The 18,417-nt window shown below is 35.5% G+C and overlaps 1 protein-coding gene across 50 annotated transcripts in view; it reads left to right on the forward strand.

Moving 5' to 3' along the window:
- Nucleotides 1-18,417, forward strand: part of slo (calcium-activated potassium channel slo) — a 415,764-nt gene that overhangs the window by 141,753 nt on the left and 255,594 nt on the right. For all 50 annotated transcript variants that reach the window (XM_067761569.1, XM_067761567.1, XM_067761572.1 and 47 more), the window contains 4 exons: nucleotides 10,936-11,094; nucleotides 14,332-14,443; nucleotides 14,631-14,782; nucleotides 18,058-18,225. In XM_067761569.1, coding sequence (XP_067617670.1) covers nucleotides 10,936-11,094; nucleotides 14,332-14,443; nucleotides 14,631-14,782; nucleotides 18,058-18,225 — 591 coding nt within the window. The remainder of the gene's footprint in view (nucleotides 1-10,935; nucleotides 11,095-14,331; nucleotides 14,444-14,630; nucleotides 14,783-18,057; nucleotides 18,226-18,417) is intronic.

Raw genomic sequence — 18,417 nt, forward strand, 5'->3', positions numbered from 1 at the left:
AAGATCAGTATTACTAGCTGAAACGTGTTCCTGGAGCTGTTCACAGTTAATAACTACTTTAGCCTCTTGGCATCTTCCCAAAATAGCTCCTTTAGTCAGTTTGAGTGGTGACTTGAACTCATTGAGTACTCTTACCGGAATACGTCCATCTTGTTTTGTCATAGCCAGGGTTTTTCCTACAAGTATGTTTAGTGCTGATTTGTTTGCTGCTTCGACAACCCACAATTTGTTTGTCCCACAATCTCCATCAACCTTTGCCCAGATGACTGCTTCGGATTTTGGTGGTATTTGCTGACTCTCTTCTACCAGCACTCGTTTACTGCTGTAGCCTCTCTCGTAGCCGAAATTAAGTGGTACATCCATGTTTTTATATCGCATCGTCTTGCTTTGCATGTCGATCTTGATGCCCTGGTCGATTAAGAAGTCCACTCCAATTATGATTTCATCAACAATTTCTGCCACTATAAAATTGTGTACTACCGTGACGTTCCCAATCGCGACTTCACATTCTACTTCTCCAATTATCTGGGTGTCCTCTCCCGTGGCTGTACGTAATCTTGCTCCAAGCAATGGTCTTATCTTTTTGTTGACTAAATCCGCTCCAATGATGGAATGAGATGCACCCGTATCTACAGTCAGTAACCATTCCTTTCCGTCCACATGTCCTCCAACAGTAAGATTGCTCGATCTTCTTCCAATCTGCGAGATAGAGATTATGGGGCATTCAATTGCGGGAGCCAGCTGTCGCCCCTTACGGCTGACTCGATTTAGTTTAACGATTGAGTGGTCTTGGATATTTGCTCATCACCTTCTGCTCTGCGTTTACGACCACCCACATTGTTGGAGCTATTGGGACCGCTGCTGCAATGTCGTGCAATATGACCTGGGTTGCCGCACTTGAAACATTTAATAACTCCGGCATTTTTCTGTTGTGATCCCTTCAGTGCTTCCAAAATAGTGTCTACCCAATCTGGTCTTTCCACTACTACACGATGAGCTTTGTATGCTGGTTTACTCAATAGTGAGGCCGTTTCCTGAGTCAATGCATGTGATACCGTTTCAGCAAATGTCAGCTTTGGGTTTGCGTATGTAGCTCGCTTCGTTTCCACGTCCCGTATGCCATTTATGAAACTCTGGATTTTTACACTTTCAGTGTATTCCACGGGTGCGTCCGCATTTGCAAGATGAGCCAATCTTTCAATATCTGAAGCAAACTCCTGCAATGTCTCATTTGTTTTTTGGTAGCGGTTTTGCATCTCAATTTGGAATATCTTTTTTCTATGCTCGCATCCATAACGTCGTTCTACAGCAGCCATCAATGCTTCATAATTGTTCCGCTCTTCTTCGGGAATCGTCTGTAGAATTTCCGCTGCTGGCCCCTTCAATGCCACGAACAGTGCAGCAACTTTATCTTCCGCATTCCAGTTGTTCACTGCTGCGGTCTTCTCAAACTGTAGCTTAAAGACCTGGAAAGGAACAGAACCGTCAAAGGATGGTGTTTTTACCTTTGTATTGCTTGCTGAAACAGCTGGCGGTTTAATTGCAACTCTTGTATACAACCTCTCAAAGCATCCACCTCGGCTTCGATTTTTTCCTCAAACTGCGTTATTTTTTCGTCCATACGTGCTTCGAGTTTTGATGATATACGCGCCTCTTGCGCTTCGAGTTGTACTGTTATGCGTGTCTCTTGTTCTTTCAGTTGTGTCTCCATCTTTGATGTAATCTGTGTCGACATTTCTGCCATACGCGTTTCTTGTGCTTCAATCTTCGATGTAATCTGTGTCGACATTTCTGACATACGCGTTTCTTGTGCTTCAATCTTGGATGTTACTGTCGATGTTTGAGCAGTTATTGCAGCCAATATCATGTTCAAGTCTGTGCTGGTAACCGTCTGCGATGTTTCGTTTTTCTCTTCAATTTTTGTTGTTGTTTCGTCCCCATCAGGATAAAAGACAAACTCGTCCACATCAATTCCTTGCCACTCCATTACCTCTCGTAGCCGTGCTTGAAGTTCGATCTTATTGTCGGTTGTATTTAATCCACGGTTCTCCAACTCCTTTTTCAGTTGCTGGATCTTCAATTCACTGAACTTTGCCATGCCCAAGTTGTATTCCCAATCTTCGGAATTTATTCAACAATTCCTCTTCTGACACCAATTGTAACGAATTTGCTGCAAATCCTCTTATTTGCAATCCTCTGCTAAGTTCGAATCACTAAACTGTTGAATAAATAACTCCAATTTGTAATAATGCAAAATGGCCTTTATTAAAGTACTTCACAATACACTCGAACTGTGCAACGAATAGCTTGCTTAATAACCACACTGATTGATAGCTCAATGAAACTCTACTATTCAAAATAATACTGCTATTGCTCGCTAGATATCGTCTTAATCGCAACTGCTTGACAACTCAAATCAAACTGAATTACTTCTTACTCGCCTGCCCCGCTTTTATAGTTTACACTGCATACTTCTAGGTTCTTCGATTTCCAGAAGTTACTAGTTAGTTTCGGCTACAAAATCGCCAGCCACAACTACGTGCACAAATTATTGCTCTCTCTTGTGACAACTCAGATAAGATATATGCATGAGTTTGTGCATTGCCGCTCCGCTGCTCGTATACGTACATATGTGTAGACGCAATTATTTATTCGTTTATGTAGATATATAATGATTGAATTATTGATGTGAATGTTTGTAGTTTACAGTCTCTCGCGCATACATAGGCGTATAAGTAAATGCATCTGTGTGTGACATCTTTCGGCTGCCTTATAAATGTGTATACCTGATTTGATTATTGACGTAAATACTGCTTATCGTGGCCTTGGCATCTCCTTAGTGATGGTATAACTTAGTGATGTTAATATCCGTGACAATATCATAGAAGACTTCCTGTAAAAATCATTTCGATCGGAGCTATATATAATATATATCCCATACGTCCGATCGTTCAGATAGAAAGATTTGTGGCAATTTCTCCTTTAATTTCCAATATAAAAACGTTAAACTTGATGATATTTATTCTAATATATCATAGATTTCATGAAAAAATTATTTCGATCGGAGCTATATATAATATATATCCCATACAACCGATCGTTCAGATAGAAAGATTTTTAGCCATTTCTCCCTTAATTTCCAATACAAAAACGTTAAACTTTGTGATATTTATTCTAAATATCATAGAAGATTTCCTGAAAAAATCACTTTGATCAGAGCTATATGTATATTAGGCCGGGTCGATTTGTGGGGACGCAAAAAAATCGGCCATTGCTCTGTGAAAATCATATTCTAGGGATCAAAATAAGAAACTTTGCCGAAGGAACCATACCCCTAAAACGAATTCTGATGTCCCCCCCTTTGGGTCGCAGGGGCAAATTTTGAAAAATCCCACTTTGAAATGCCTATGTTTTATCTTTTTGGAGTTTATTTTTCTCTTTAGAAATTTATTTAGTCAGAACATATGTAAATGCAAAAATGAATTTAACTTAGTAATAGAAAAAAATTTAAAAAAAATTATTAGAAATTAGCGTTTTTACAACCCCCTTTTAAAACCAAGGCATCACTGTGATTCATTTGCATGTCGTAAACATAGTTGTGTAGGTTTTTTATTCAACCGTTTTAAAAAATGAAGGTATCACTGTGACACCGTGAAATTGCCCCTACCCAAAATTTCGACCCAAAGGGGGGACATCAGAATTCGTTTTAGTATGGTTTTCACAGAGCAATGAGCGATTTTTAAATCGACCCGCCCTAATGTATGTAATATATACCTATCCCATACAACCGATCGTTCAGATAGAAAGATTTTTGGCCATTTCTCCCTTAGTTTCCAATATAAAAACGTGAAACTTGGTGATATATATTCTAATATATCATAGAAGATTTCCTGTAAAAATCATTTCGATCGGAGCTATATATAATATACATCCCATACAACCGATCGTTCAGATAAGGGGGTTTTTTGCCGAGAGTTAGAGTTAGACGAAGATAGAAAGATATATATAGATGGAGCGGAGCAGAAGTGAAGGAGAAAGTGACGCAGAAAAGGAGAAGAAGAAGAAGAGAAAAGTGAATAAAAAGATAAGGAAAAGGGTGGGAGAGGGGAATGGGGAGTAAGATGTAAAAACTGCTTAAAACTTACGCAGATAGATAAAAGCTAGGGCAGAGCAACGTCTACTGGGTTTGCTAGTATAATGTATATGACGGATCTTGACGATTTTTTCTTGCGAAATTTCAATCTTCTAGCTGTTAGAATGAAGAATAAATGTCAAAAAACCTTCTTTTTCGACCTAGTTTGCGTTTAAACAGATGGACATGGCTAAATCAACTTAGCTCGACATCCTGATCATTTCGGTATACTTATTGGTGGGTCTATCTCTTGCTCTTTAGAGACTTAAAATTTCGAGATTCGTGACAAATTTAATATGCCATTTCATTTTTATGAAAGACATATACTTACAAAATACTTACATAAATGAATCACCAGAAAAATGGAGTTAAAATTAAAAAAAAGGAGTATCAAGTGCTGATGAAGTTCGATGTATAAGCATACAGTTATTAAGCCACTTTATAAGAAATAAATAATTTCTGGCTTTTTTAACAGAGCTCCGTCGGTTTCATATCGCTAGCAACCGATACCGGTAAGTTATTGTTTAATCATCGGCTTATTATATACAGCGAAATATTGACTTCGATTTTATATTTAAGTTTAGTGGGTATTTGTTTTATTAAAATCTTATGAGTCGTCGTTAACAAATCGATAATACGCCGATAACAAGTTGATAACACTCCGATAATTACTCGACAGTAAATCGATAACACGACGGTAACAAATTGGCAACAGTCTGATAGCAAATCGGTTATTTCAATAACACATGGGAAACTTCTAAATTAAACATCAAGAACTTTTCGATAAATCATCGATAATTAACTGATAACTTCTTTATAACAAATCGACAACATGCTCATAGCAAATTGATAACACTATGATGACAAATAATTTACTTTTTCATAACAAGTCAATAAGTATTAGATAATATAGCAATAACTTTTCGATAAATAATCGATAATTCAGATAACTTTCTTGATATAATAAACTAGCGAGCTGCAGTCGCGTCAATATATATATTGAAGAATTGTTTTGGAATGCAAAGAAGCATTTGAAAAACTTTGCTCAGGCCGGACCATACATTTATACTGGGTTTCCGGTCATAAAGGTATAGCAGGTAACGAAAAGGCCGAGGAGTTGGCAAAGGAGGAAGCAACACTCGCTGAATCGACGACAGACCTCCCAATCCGTTTGGGAGAAATCATAAGGAGACAATGAGTTGCACATGATCCATTAAGCAGGAAAGGCGTGGACAGAAGCGCGGGACTGATCTCTAAGATCATGTACAAAGCCTACGATATTAGATTCACCAAATGGTTTATGTATCTGAATAGAGAAGACTTAAGGCTCACGATGGCCATACTAACTGGACACTACCTTCTGGCGTCACATGCTTATCAGTCGGCCACGTTAGTAGCAGCAGATGTAGAGTATGCGAGCTGCATGATGAAACGGCTGTGCACGTACTGTGTTCGTGTGCTGTGCTCGCCAGATCAAAGCTCCAGCATTTAGGTACTGCATAGTTACTAGATCTCGAGGCAGCAATTAAGCTGGGTCCTAGAAATTTGCTAGTATTTTTCAAGAGGACGGAATTATTCTATAACATAAGTCCTGGCACCTGATTGGGGTTCTTCCGTTAGGTCGTCAAACGAATTCTGGTAACACTCTAGACACATTCAGTCGATGTGAAGTCTTTATTGATCAACCTAAGTTAGATACATAACAAATAAATAACACTACTATAACAAATCGCTAGTTTTTCTTTAACCAAGCAATAAAGTTTTGATAAATTTTGTGTAAATAATCGATAACTTTTACATTATATATCGTTCTGTAACAAACCGATATCTAGTAGATGAAAAATCGATAATTCATTGATAACTTTTGTTATAGCAAATTTATAACACTTCGATAACTCGTCCATAACTCTGCATATCTTAATTTTTTGGTTGCTTGCTCGTAAATACATTCATATAAAAATCGATTATCGTTTAGATATTTTATTAGAAAATTTGTATATTACTTGACCTTAACCGACAACAACACAGATGGATACCCATAAGCAAACATGATAAGTAATATAAAATGAAACAACATGGCGGGAGAATACAAAATTTGCATGTGAAATATCAGATAAGGGATGACCTTGCAATTAAAGCAGAAAATGCGCCAAAAACATTACTACAACTACAAAAATTCTTAGCAAATACTTATTACATTCAATATGTACTATCCAAGTATTTACTAAGCAAGTATTTGTAACAAAACACTGTATAAGCCACATAAGAAACTTTAAATGCAACTAAAATATAGTTTAAATTTCAAGAACGATAAACAGTGAGTTACAAGGCTAATTGAACGTAATTGCATACACGCAATGTGAATAAAAAGGTTTAATGAAGTTTGGGGTGTGGCAGTAAAAACTAATGAGAATATTTAAGTTACGAGTATTTCTTAAAAAACTATCAAATAAATTGTAACAAAAACATTGTTTCGAAATTGATTGTTAGCAGAGAACGCCATGAAGTTAAAAATTAAACAAATCTCCTTTGTTTAGATTGTCTTGCTGGTGGAATAGTTATTGGCCGGACGTGCATCTAGTACATTCGGATAGAGAGCCTGGAGCTTTAAAGCTAACATAAGGTCTAGTTTGATTATACCAGATACGACTTACACTATCCCGAAGTTCAAGTTCCCGATACACAAGACCAAATACCAACCCGAGCCGATGCCTTTTCTTGAATATTTGTAATACGCCAACTAGTTTTAATAAAACATTATTTAAATTTTATTAAAGGGTGGGTCACGGTGGTACCACCAACCACACTGAACGTCCTGAGTGCAAATGCCGAAAAAACCATCACACAAATACTTAAGAAAAAATTTATCTAAGCGAAATTGCCCTTCGGCAGTGGTTTGGCAATACTGCGATTATATTTCTGCCATGGAAAGCTTTTCAACGAAAATCTGCCAATTTGTGTAAAAATTAAAAAATTAGCATGACCAAATTGGAAGAGAAGGCCAGTCTAAATTTTCTCGGAGGTATATCACACCTTGTTTTTGTTATTTTTTTATTTTTATACTCAGCGTGCTTTGCACACAGAGTATATTAACTTTGATTGGATAACGGTTGGTTGTACAGGTATAAAGGAATGGAGATAGATATAGACTTCCATATATCAAAATCATCAGTATCGAAAAATTTGATTGAGCCATGTCCGTCCGTCCGTCCGTCTGCCCGTTAACACGATAACTTGAGTAAATATTGAGATATCTGCACCAAATTTGGTAAGCGAGCATATCTGGACCCAGAATAGATTGGTATTGAAAATGAGCAAAATCGGATGATAACCACGCCCACTTTTTATATATATAATATTTTGGAAAACACAAAAAACCTGATTTAGTAAATAATACACCTAGAAGGTTGAAATTTGACGTGTGGAGTGATATTGACACTCTTGATAAAAATTTGAAAATTTTTTTTTCTAAATGGGCGTGGTACCGCCTACAATTTTACAAATATTATTAATCATAAATCGAAAATCGTTAAACCAATTGTAATAAAATTCGGCAGAGAGTTTGCCTTTACTATAAGGAATGCTTTGAAGAAAAATTAACGAAATCGCTTAAGGACCACGCCCACTTTTATATAAAAGATTTTTAAAAGGGTCGTGGAGGAATAAAATAAGCTATATCTTTTCAAAAAAAAAAAACAAAAAACTTAATATCAATGGTATTTCATTTCCCAAGTGGATTTAAATAGAAAAACTTCAAATTTTATAAAATGGGCCTGGCATCGCCCCTTTAGAGTGATAAGCCTGTTTTCTAGCGGCAAAAGGGACCCAGACACAGGGCCATGCGGCAGGTTGGCTGAATTAACACGGCACGTCAGATATATCTGTAGCGATGAATTCACTACCTCGAAGACAACAACCTCGTAAGCTTCAAGTCAGAAAAATTATTCTTAGAAGACAGGTAAAATAAATATTTAAACTACTAAAAGTCACGGAAAACGAAGCGTGCAGGATAGAGCTACAAAAGTATCGATATTCGGCATACTCGATATTTTCGATATTTAAGAGGGAGGGTATCGATATATCGCGATATATATCGAATTTTTTGTTATAGTGAAAAGCGCTTACTCAATTTAAAAGCAATATCAAGTATATATCAGACATTTATGTAAATATAATATATACATGTATATATCCATGTAATATTGTCTTCATAACTTCGAAACGATCATAAAACACATTCTGCAATGTTTTCCGCGGTGGTAGCTTATACAGCGAAGCGAGGGTATATACAAAGTTACGACACCCTCTGCCATCCACTATGGGAAAGAGTCGAACGTCTGCGGTGGCTAAACCCCAGTAGGGTGCTGGCAAAAGCCTTTTACGTGACGAGGGATATTCATATGTTTTTTCATATAAAAATTAATCTTCTTGGCGAGCTATGTGAATCTAAATTTGCAGTTTTATGCGATCGTTTCAGATGGTGAAACAAATTGGACGTATTACCACTAGTTGTATAACATTTTTTGCAATAGTAATACTGATTTTGTCAAAATGGGTCAAAATGTCTGACTTTGTACTTCGTAGCTTTTTGGCAACACAATTTTCGTCTTCAAACTCAATGATGTCTTCTGTTGCGTGTATATCTACATATACGAATACATGTATATATGTGTATATAATATGAAAAAAATAACGTAACTTTCACATTGAACTATTGCAAGAATTTCTCAATATTCAGAGCCACCGACTTGTTAGGTATTCATCTAAAATAAACACAAAACTGACATAATGTATGTAATTTTATTTATTCATGTTTTATTTGTCTTACCAAAGTTTTAGAAGCTGGTAATCCTGCCGCTAGAAAAAGGAATAGGAAATAGGAATAAAGTACTCGATATTTAGAAAAAACCATCGATATTCGCACCACGAACCTGGTATTGATGTATCGATATTTATATCGATTCTTTTGCAGCTCTAGTGCAGGAACGGGTATAGACATCTGTATAAAATCTAGGTATTGGTTGCCCACCACTGACTTGGTCCATTAATCAAAGAGATCTGTAATTGTTTTTTACTTTGCAAGAATTATAATATTCAGAGAGCGCTTTACACAATCTTTGTCCATTCAACTATTAGCAAACAGAGATGACGCCAAAAAGTATGCTACAGGCTACTCGTTCAACGAATTTAAATAATTACTCGTGCATACCAGAATAATTTCATCATCCGCTTCTTTCTCCCTCCTTTCTGCAACATATCTCTCTTATACTATTTGCTGACTGTGGACAAAAATGTATATTAATGGTAACCAATTGATCTATGGAGGTGACAATCGCATTATATTACAAATCAGAGGGGGTATTCCATCCCATTTCGACCAATTTTGAACCCGACCCCTTTAGAATTAGCTGAACGTTTTTCTTCTTTTTCTAGCTTACGAAAGACGTTTTTCAGAATTTTTTCAAATTTTTTCATCCAACTCAAAAAAAGTTATGAATTTTTAAAAAAACACCGTTTTTGTTTTCAAAATGCTATAACTTTTTCAAAAATTGGCCGTTTGGGATCTTTTTTTTTTAATTTGTTAAATGTACTTTTCGGAAAAAATACAAAAAAATTTTTAGTTTTTTTTGTAATTTTTCAGTTTTTTGAGATTTTTCGAATTTCGCCATTTTTTTTGTTCTTTCTCATAAAAAACTTCAATCAATTCTGCAATCATCCCCACTAATCCCGGGTGAGCCGATATTTTTTTTTTGTTTATTTAATTGAAAAAAAAACTTTAAAATTTTTTTTGTATTTTTTCCGAAAAGTACATTTAAAAAAAATTAAAAAAAAAAAAATCCCAAACGGCCAATTTTTGAAAAAGTTATAGCATTTTGAAAACAAAAACGATGTTTTTTTAAAAATTCATAACTTTTTTTGAGTTGGATGAAAAAATTCTGAAAAACGTCTTTCGTAAGCTAGAAAAAGAAGAAAAACTTTCAGCCAATTCTAAAGGGATCGGGTTCAAAATTGGTCGAAATGGGATGGAATACCCCAGAGATACTACGAAATCTTCCACCGCAAAGAAAACTTGTTGGTGAGGGAGGGTTAGTGAAGAAGTTAAAGTATCGAAAGGCCAGTAGGTTACGAGTATGCGCATCGTAAATCAAATATGTGACATATCAATATTCTTTCCATTTGTTTTTTATTTTACGTAGTTTGTGTGTGATTGTCTAAGTATTATAGGGCAATTAAACGTAAATTTTTCACGCTTGTTGCTTATGTGGGCAAATTGACTCAGATTTAATCGCTGGTTGCCACTTGGAATTTGTCCACTTTTGTCTGCTGGATAATCGACGAGGTAAAGGGAAAAGTGGAAATTTTATAAACTAGCATCAGCTGCAATGAAGCATCATTCTATGGAAGATTTTTCTTTTTAGTTGTCTGTATATATGAAGTGCATATGTATATGGAATTAAGAAATACATTGCCTGTGCTCGAAACCATTGCACTTAATAATGCGGCGATACCTTTGAGTATATCATTAAAGGAAAATATTGACATATTTTTTAATTTATGATGTCACTTAATTGCTGTTACTGCGAGATACATACTCAAATTAGTTTATAAGTGTTTATTTAATCTTTGAGCATTTATTACATCAACTCATTCAGATATATTGAAGTGTCGTTAATGAAATACTTAAGGCTTATCACTAGTAGCAGGGTTTGATCTTAAGCTATTTTAATTTAAAAATTAACTAATTTTTTGTATTTGTTAAACACTTTCAAATTTCAATTTGTTATTTTCTTTTCCAATTTCAGGTTGTACTTGTATTTATACTCAGCATTGCATCACTCATTATTTACTTCGTGGATGCGTCTAGCGAAGAAGTCGAAAGATGTCAAAACTGGAGTAACAACATTACGCAACAAATCGATCTCGCATTCAATATATTTTTTATGGTCTATTTTTTTATACGAGTAAGTTTAACGCTGTTCTTTAAAATGAAATATTTTTTCCTAGTTTGTACAAATTTTGCAGAATTGAGCTATATAATTACAGTAAATCTCGCGCTTTTGTCCTTTTCTTTCTTTTTTTATACTCAGCTGGCAGAGCTCATAGAGTATATTAATTTTGTTCGCATAACGGTGCCCCGTAACGGCATAAACTAATCGAGATAGATATAGACTTCTATATATCAAAATGATCTGGGCGAAAAAAGAAATTCATTTAGCCATGTCCGTCCGTCCGTCTGTCCGTAAACACGATAACTTGGGTATATTTTGAAGTATCTTAATAAAATTTGGTATGTAAGTTCCTAGGTACTCATCTCAGATCTCTATTTAAAATGAACGAAACATAGTCCGCCCACTTTTTCGATATCGACAATTTCGAAAAACCGAAAAAGTGCGATAATTCATTACCAAAGACGGATACAACGAGGAAACTTGGTAGGTGGGTTGACCTTATGACGCAGAATAGAAAATTAGTAAAATTTTGGACAATGGGCGTGATACCGCTAATTTTTAAAAGAAGGCAATTTAAAAGTTTGCAAGCTGTAATATTTCAGCTGAGTATGTAATGTTCGGTTACACCCGAACTTAACCTTCCTTACTTCTTTGAATGAAACTCCACTTTAGACTGATCTGGCATAAAGCTATCCCTGTTTCGAGATATCTGATACCAGTTAGGAGTTCCAAGATATACTAATCTTCATCCAAATGTCTCTCCTAACTGAGTGGAAGTCTCCTCCTTCCTCTGCTTCCAAATACGGATGTCAATAGAAATACTTTCTAAACGTACATATTTGATTTTAATCGAATAGAATAACCTAGCCTGCGAAGCTTTTGGGCTTTTATTCGCGCCATCTTCAAGCCTGCGTAAAGCTCATAAAGGTCATCATTATATTTTCTTCGATACTTGCCGTTCACATCACGGACTGGATCATAAATTTTCAAGTGAAATTTTCTCTCAAACCCTCCAACAGTCTCATCTTCTCTCGACACTGTCCGTGATTACGAGGTATAAACCCGGACAGGTATGATGAGCGACTTGAATACCGTGATTTTTTCGCCGAGAGAGGACTTTAATTTTCAATTGCCAACTCAGTCCAAAATAACACTTCTTGGCGAGAATTATTCTTCGTTTGATTTCTAAATTGACATTCTTTTTTGATATTTAGGATGGTCCCCGTCTAGACGATGTCCGTCACATTCGAATTTATATTCCTTAAACATTGTTTGCTAGATTACAGAAAGTACTTTGTCCTGTTCTCATTTATGGAAGACTCATTTGCTGTGCCTCTTTATCTACTCCACTAAAAGCAAATTCTAAGATATGAATATCAACAGCAAATGCAAGAAATTGTACGCTTTTATTGTAAAAATATCTTCTCCAGCATTATTAAAGAAAATGTACGAAAGGTTATCGCTTTTTCTGTAGCCTCGTTTGCTTTCGAATGGTTGGGAGAGGTCCTCCCCAATTCTTACGAATCCGATGGTGTTCCTCAGCATCATTTTTAAAAGCCTTATAAGCTTTGCAGGGAACGTGAATTCAGATAGAGCAGCAAATAAGCAACTGTTTTTCGCGCTGTCAGTCAAAGAAAAGAAAGTGCGCATCGATTCTCTTATCAGGTTTTTCCAGGATGTTTTCATAGTGTAACCAGTGTTTATTTAGCAACCAAATGTAAGACCTAGGCATAATCTTTGACTTGTTCATGCCTGGCTATCATCCGCAAGTCTTGCGAATTTTTTATTCCACCCATTCTGATTAGGACATCTAAGGTAAAATCTAAAAGGGCTGTACTCTACTTTGCCAGCTAATTTACCCTTTCCTTACCATCTTTGCCCATAATACTTGATACCCAAAATATTAGATGCTAGCTCCTCTGTATGACCTCAATATCTTCGGTTTAAATTCAATACCCTCTTTCAGAAAAAAAAACGTCTTCTTAAGAGAGCAAACCCGTTCTGACAGCTACTTTAAAGTCAGATAGACGTTTTTCGAATGACTATTCGAATGATAAATATCAACGAAAATATTAGTGTTTGGATGCAGCGTTTATGATGAGCCATGCTCTGAACATGACGCCTTGTAATAGTGGGTATAATATTTGAGCTCCATATCGAAGGCCATGATGTAAGTTCTCAAGGCAGCTTTATCGAAAACGTTAACAGCTTCGCAAGTATAGCCGGGTATAAAAATGTATGTATTCTAATAAAGGCTTTTGCTTTTGAAAAAAAATTTCAGTGCTGATAGGGAAATTTTCGAAATGAGTTAAGTTTTAAAGATATTAATTAATTAATAAAAATTACACTGAAGATGGCCCTACGCCGAAACCGATTGGCCTCCAAACCAAATTTGACAATTGATGACGGTAAATATTTCCCACATTAATTTCCCCCAACAAACTGTAGACCATGCGGTGAGCTTTGGTTCGTCTAACTTCGGCGCTCTTTTAGGGCCATTTCCATACTATTTCTAGATCTCTTCAAGATGGCTGTCGGCATAATTTCGTGTTTATTTTATGAACGACTATAGATCGGTATAGGTCATGACTATATCTCGGGGTAGGCTAGTAAATCAGCTTATTTATATTTCGAAATGTGATCTTTGTGTTCCTTGAGCTCTAATAGAAACCACGTTTTACCATAAATCTGACATCATAGCTTACGTAATCTTTCCACGCGTGGCCTGATGCTTCGCATGACTGACATATAGGCGGTTTCAGCTTTTATATTGACGAGGACATGAACTTCGGAAAGGGTTCTTACGCGATCACTGTCACTGGATTGGAAAATAGATACATTCAGACATACATCTGCTTGATGCATCTTTTGTTAAGAGAAGACATAATGCAAATTCCACATTTTTTTTACATCAAGAACTAATTTAAAAACTGTAAAATTGTACAGTGCTGATCTCTGAGTACTTTTCAAGGCTCTAATTATATTAATCATTGGCAATCTGCTTAACTTCTCAACTTCCTTCTTAAAATCTATTTTTTTTAATAATAAAAGAGAAAGGCAAGTACGCCTTTAGATGATTGAAAATTAGTTGGAAATTTATTTTAAATCTTTAGAACTATTAGCTTATTTTGAGAATCCCAATCTTGGGAGCTCATTTTGAGAACTATCGTTAAATTATTTCATCAAGAAGCAATATTTGAATGAATTCTAATGTATCCTTCTCGTTTTTTTTTTTCTATATACTTTCAGTTCATAGCGGCGTCCGACAAACTGTGGTTTATGTTAGAAATGTACAGCTTTGTAGATTATTTTACAATACCCCCGTCCTTTGTATCAATATATTTAGATCGGACATGGATCGGTAAGCAATATTAACTTGACATAAAATTAAGAGAAAATTAAACAACAAATCATAAAACTGTTTTTATTTTACCTTATAAATACAACATTACCGCTTACAAAATAAAATAACATACATACATCATTTATATAAATAAATATTGGCTTATTACTTCTACTTCAACGATCCTAATGGTGAAACGTCACAGGTCTTCGATTTCTTCGAGCATTACGCCTCATGACTGTACCGGATATTTTACAATATTTAAACGTTCTAAAAACATCGAGCTCGATACGTTTGGCTCAATTAGTATCAATTTTTATATCAGTATGGTTAACAGCAGCGGGAATAATACATTTGGTATGTATGATTGTTAAATTTTCTTTGTACTACAATTTGTTGCTATGATTTGTTCGTAAAACATTACATACTATTGTAGAGTACAGTTTTGGTTTACTCATTTAGTATTATAAATATAAACTACTATCTTAATTTTGATTTACAATTGAACATACATACATATTTATCTAAACTTTTAAATTAATGACTGTCAAACTTTTTGAGTAGTGTCCAATTATAGCCAGAGTTATATTTTTTAACAGTGTAGCTCAATGTTGCTGATCATTTTGATCATAGTACAAGGCTGCACTGTAAATGGTGCTACCCATTTAGTTGACGATCATTATGTATATGAAATACATATGTACCTATGTTATACATATTAATATTAAAATAGTCCAATAGTATAAATCGCTAAAGTTGCAGTGGTGTGCCATTCACCTGAAGCTCACGTCAAAACGCAGTGTCTTGTGGTAAAGTCAGCTTGGTCACCACTGCTTCATTTGTACATGTAGATAAATCACTTAGATACTTACTCGAAATAGTAGTAATGCGCAAATACAAACATCTCAGAAATGTAGTTATAATTTTTTAGATATTTTAGTTCTAATTAGGCCGCTATAAAATAAAAATTCTAGTTTTAAGTAACTAAAATTAAAAAAAATATATATATTTTCCAAATTTATTATATTTACTATTAAAATATGTAATTGCTCTTATAACGGATGGCTAGTTAGTTGAAATTGGTGGTTTTATGTAAGCTTCTTCTTCTAAATGTAGGTGATGGCCATGTCCTTTTTCCAAAATGTTATCAAATATATATGTTTTCAGTCAAAACGTCAATCCACATATCAAGTTTACTCACTTTATCGAACTTTGATAATGGATCATCGAATTTTTTCCATATTTCTAAATTTCGATATCGATTTTTTTTAAGTGGGAATGGCAGACTCCATGCCGAATTTCAAAATGATACCTTGGATGGTTTTTGATTTACGCTTGCAAATCTTTTAAATTTTCTTCTTCCAAATGTTGGAGGTATCACGCCCATCTACCAAAATTTTAGCAAATTTTTCTTTTTTCTTTATAAAGTCATTCCACACTTATCAAGTTTCATCACTTTATTGGTCTTTGATAATGAATAGAGCTTACGATTTCTCGAACATGTTCGAGAAGGGATTTCTCGCGAGTCTCGCCTTCTCGCGAGATTCTCGAATCTCGAATTACTCGTAAGGCTCGCGAGCTTCTCGACATTCAACTTAATCGATTAATTGGCTGTTTTATATAGAGCTTACGATTTCTTCTGGAGCCCAAGCCAAAATGTCCGCAAAACCATAAGTAAAAAACCCCGAAATGTATAGAATATTGCCAATGCAGCGACTAAATTGAAAGTCGAGAAGATCGCGAGTATTACGAATAATTCGAGATTCAAGAATCTCGCGAGCCTTACGAGAAATTCGAGAGTCGAGAATCTCGCGAGCCTTACGAGTAATTCGATATTCGAGAATCTTGCGAGGAGTCGTGTTCTTGATGTCTCGTTGAAAAATAAAATATTGCGAACAAAATTGTATGTATAATAAATATGTTTTGAGTTAAATGTCATTGAAGCAATATAATCAACATAAAAGTCACAAGTAAAAAAAAAAAAGAAGTGTATAAATACTTCCCATACAGCGATTAAGTAAGAATATCGAGAAGCTCGCGAGATTAACGAGGACTTCGAGATACGACAATCTCGCGAGAAGTCGAGTTCTCGATTTCTCGGGTCTCGAAAATCTCGCTTGTGTTCGAGAAGAAATCGTAAGCTCTAATAATGAATAATCACATTTTCCATTTTTCGAAATTTCGGTTTTTAAAAATGAGACGTGATTATAGTTCAATTTCGCTCATTTCCTGGTATTCAAAGTTCAGATAACCCAGTAAAGCGAATTCCGTAAAGTTATCTACATTTTTGCTCAAGTTGTCATTCCTGATACCCTATGAGAAAGCTTGAGTAGTCCATGCACAGCCCCGACAAAGTTCCCTTGCACACTTTTGACTTATATATAGTGAACCTGGAAGTCGAAAATTATTGAGTAATTAAAAAAATTTAGGCCGATTCATTTCCGTTATCTTATATTCTTGCGTGTCCGTGTCCGTAGTCTAATAGCCATTTTTGCGTCTCAAACCTGCAAACGTTAGTATCAGCCAATTACTATGCCCAACACAGTTCCCCACGAAGACCCTCAGCTATTTCTACACTGACTTTTTGCGTGCATTGCCGAAATATTTTCTTTGGTGAGTGAAAGTTCTCATAAAAAAACAATACAAGGCACGATATAGTTCCGAAAAGATTGAAGCCGAGCTTCTCCTCCAATTTGCTTCGTGCTCCTTTTTAATTTTTACTAATACTTGGCGGGACGGGACCTACATACTTTTCGAGTACTGTGAGAACCTCGGAGTGTTTGCCAAATCACTTTGGTGTGGTAGCCGGAGCACGCTATCGCCACACCAGGGCCGGTCGTAGAACGTATATTGCATTTATTATGCAGGTTTAGGTCACATTACGCATGCTGCTTTGGTCCTGCGTTTGTTGCGAGGTCAATGCAGACTAGCCCAACGTTGTTCTCAAGAGCTTCGTAGGGCTTCCTAAAACTATTCGTTTTCAAACTTCATGTCGTGTGAATCAGTTTCCACTTCTACTTCAAGCAGTAAACATCTCATGCGTAAATTCTATGCCCGAATTTCTTTCACCATTCTCCATGTACATACTTACTCCCACATAAAATGTTGCATTCGCACTTTAAGCTCTGCTGGCTTTGTGCACCACTGGATCAGAGTGAATGATATGCAGAAAGAGATGACTTAATTGATTTCTCTTCACAGTCTGAGCAGTTTGTTACAAACTACAGTGGTATGAAAAAAATTATAAAGTAGGCAGTGGCGTGGCAAATATTTTTTTGGCCTGTCGCAAGTGTTCTGGATATATGCATGCATTTTTTAGTATAGACAATTTTTTCCAGAAATCAGTTATAAAAAAATAGTAATTATCCAGGAAGTTCTGCTTTGCAGACTATTTGGCGCTCTCCTGTGAGTAGCGCCCGGGGCAAGATTCCCTCTTTCTCCCCCTCCCACCCTCTACACCACTGACAGTAAGTTATAAAAAAGAAACATTTCAAGTATTTTCAAGCCAATCTCCAATTAGCTGCATTGCCATCCGTTTTTTGAGAATTGTAATTGTATTTGCGTTAACAATGTATCTATGTTGTGTAAATATTTTTATTTATCTTGTATTGCTGCATTTATTTAAAATTTAGCTGGAGAACTCTGGCGATCCGCTGGATTTTAATAATGCTCATCGATTATCCTATTGGACCTGTGTCTATTTCCTAATTGTGACCATGTCAACGGTAGGATATGGTGACGTTTACTGTGAGACTGTATTAGGAAGGACATTCCTTGTGTTCTTTCTGCTCGTCGGCTTGGTAAGTTGTAATTTACATAAATACACATATACATACAATTCACTTGATAATACAATGTTTATATAAAATAGAAAAAAGTGCTAAAAATTTAAAAAAAATTTATATATTTTTTGTGCTCAATATAATTTTGGGTAAATGAGAAAAAAATAATGATAATAAAATGTGTTAGGGCCGCAATCATTAAAAAAAGAA

The sequence above is a fragment of the Eurosta solidaginis genome, chromosome 1 (genome assembly GCF_040869045.1).
Source record: "Eurosta solidaginis isolate ZX-2024a chromosome 1, ASM4086904v1, whole genome shotgun sequence".
Classification (NCBI taxonomy): domain Eukaryota; kingdom Metazoa; phylum Arthropoda; class Insecta; order Diptera; family Tephritidae; genus Eurosta; species Eurosta solidaginis.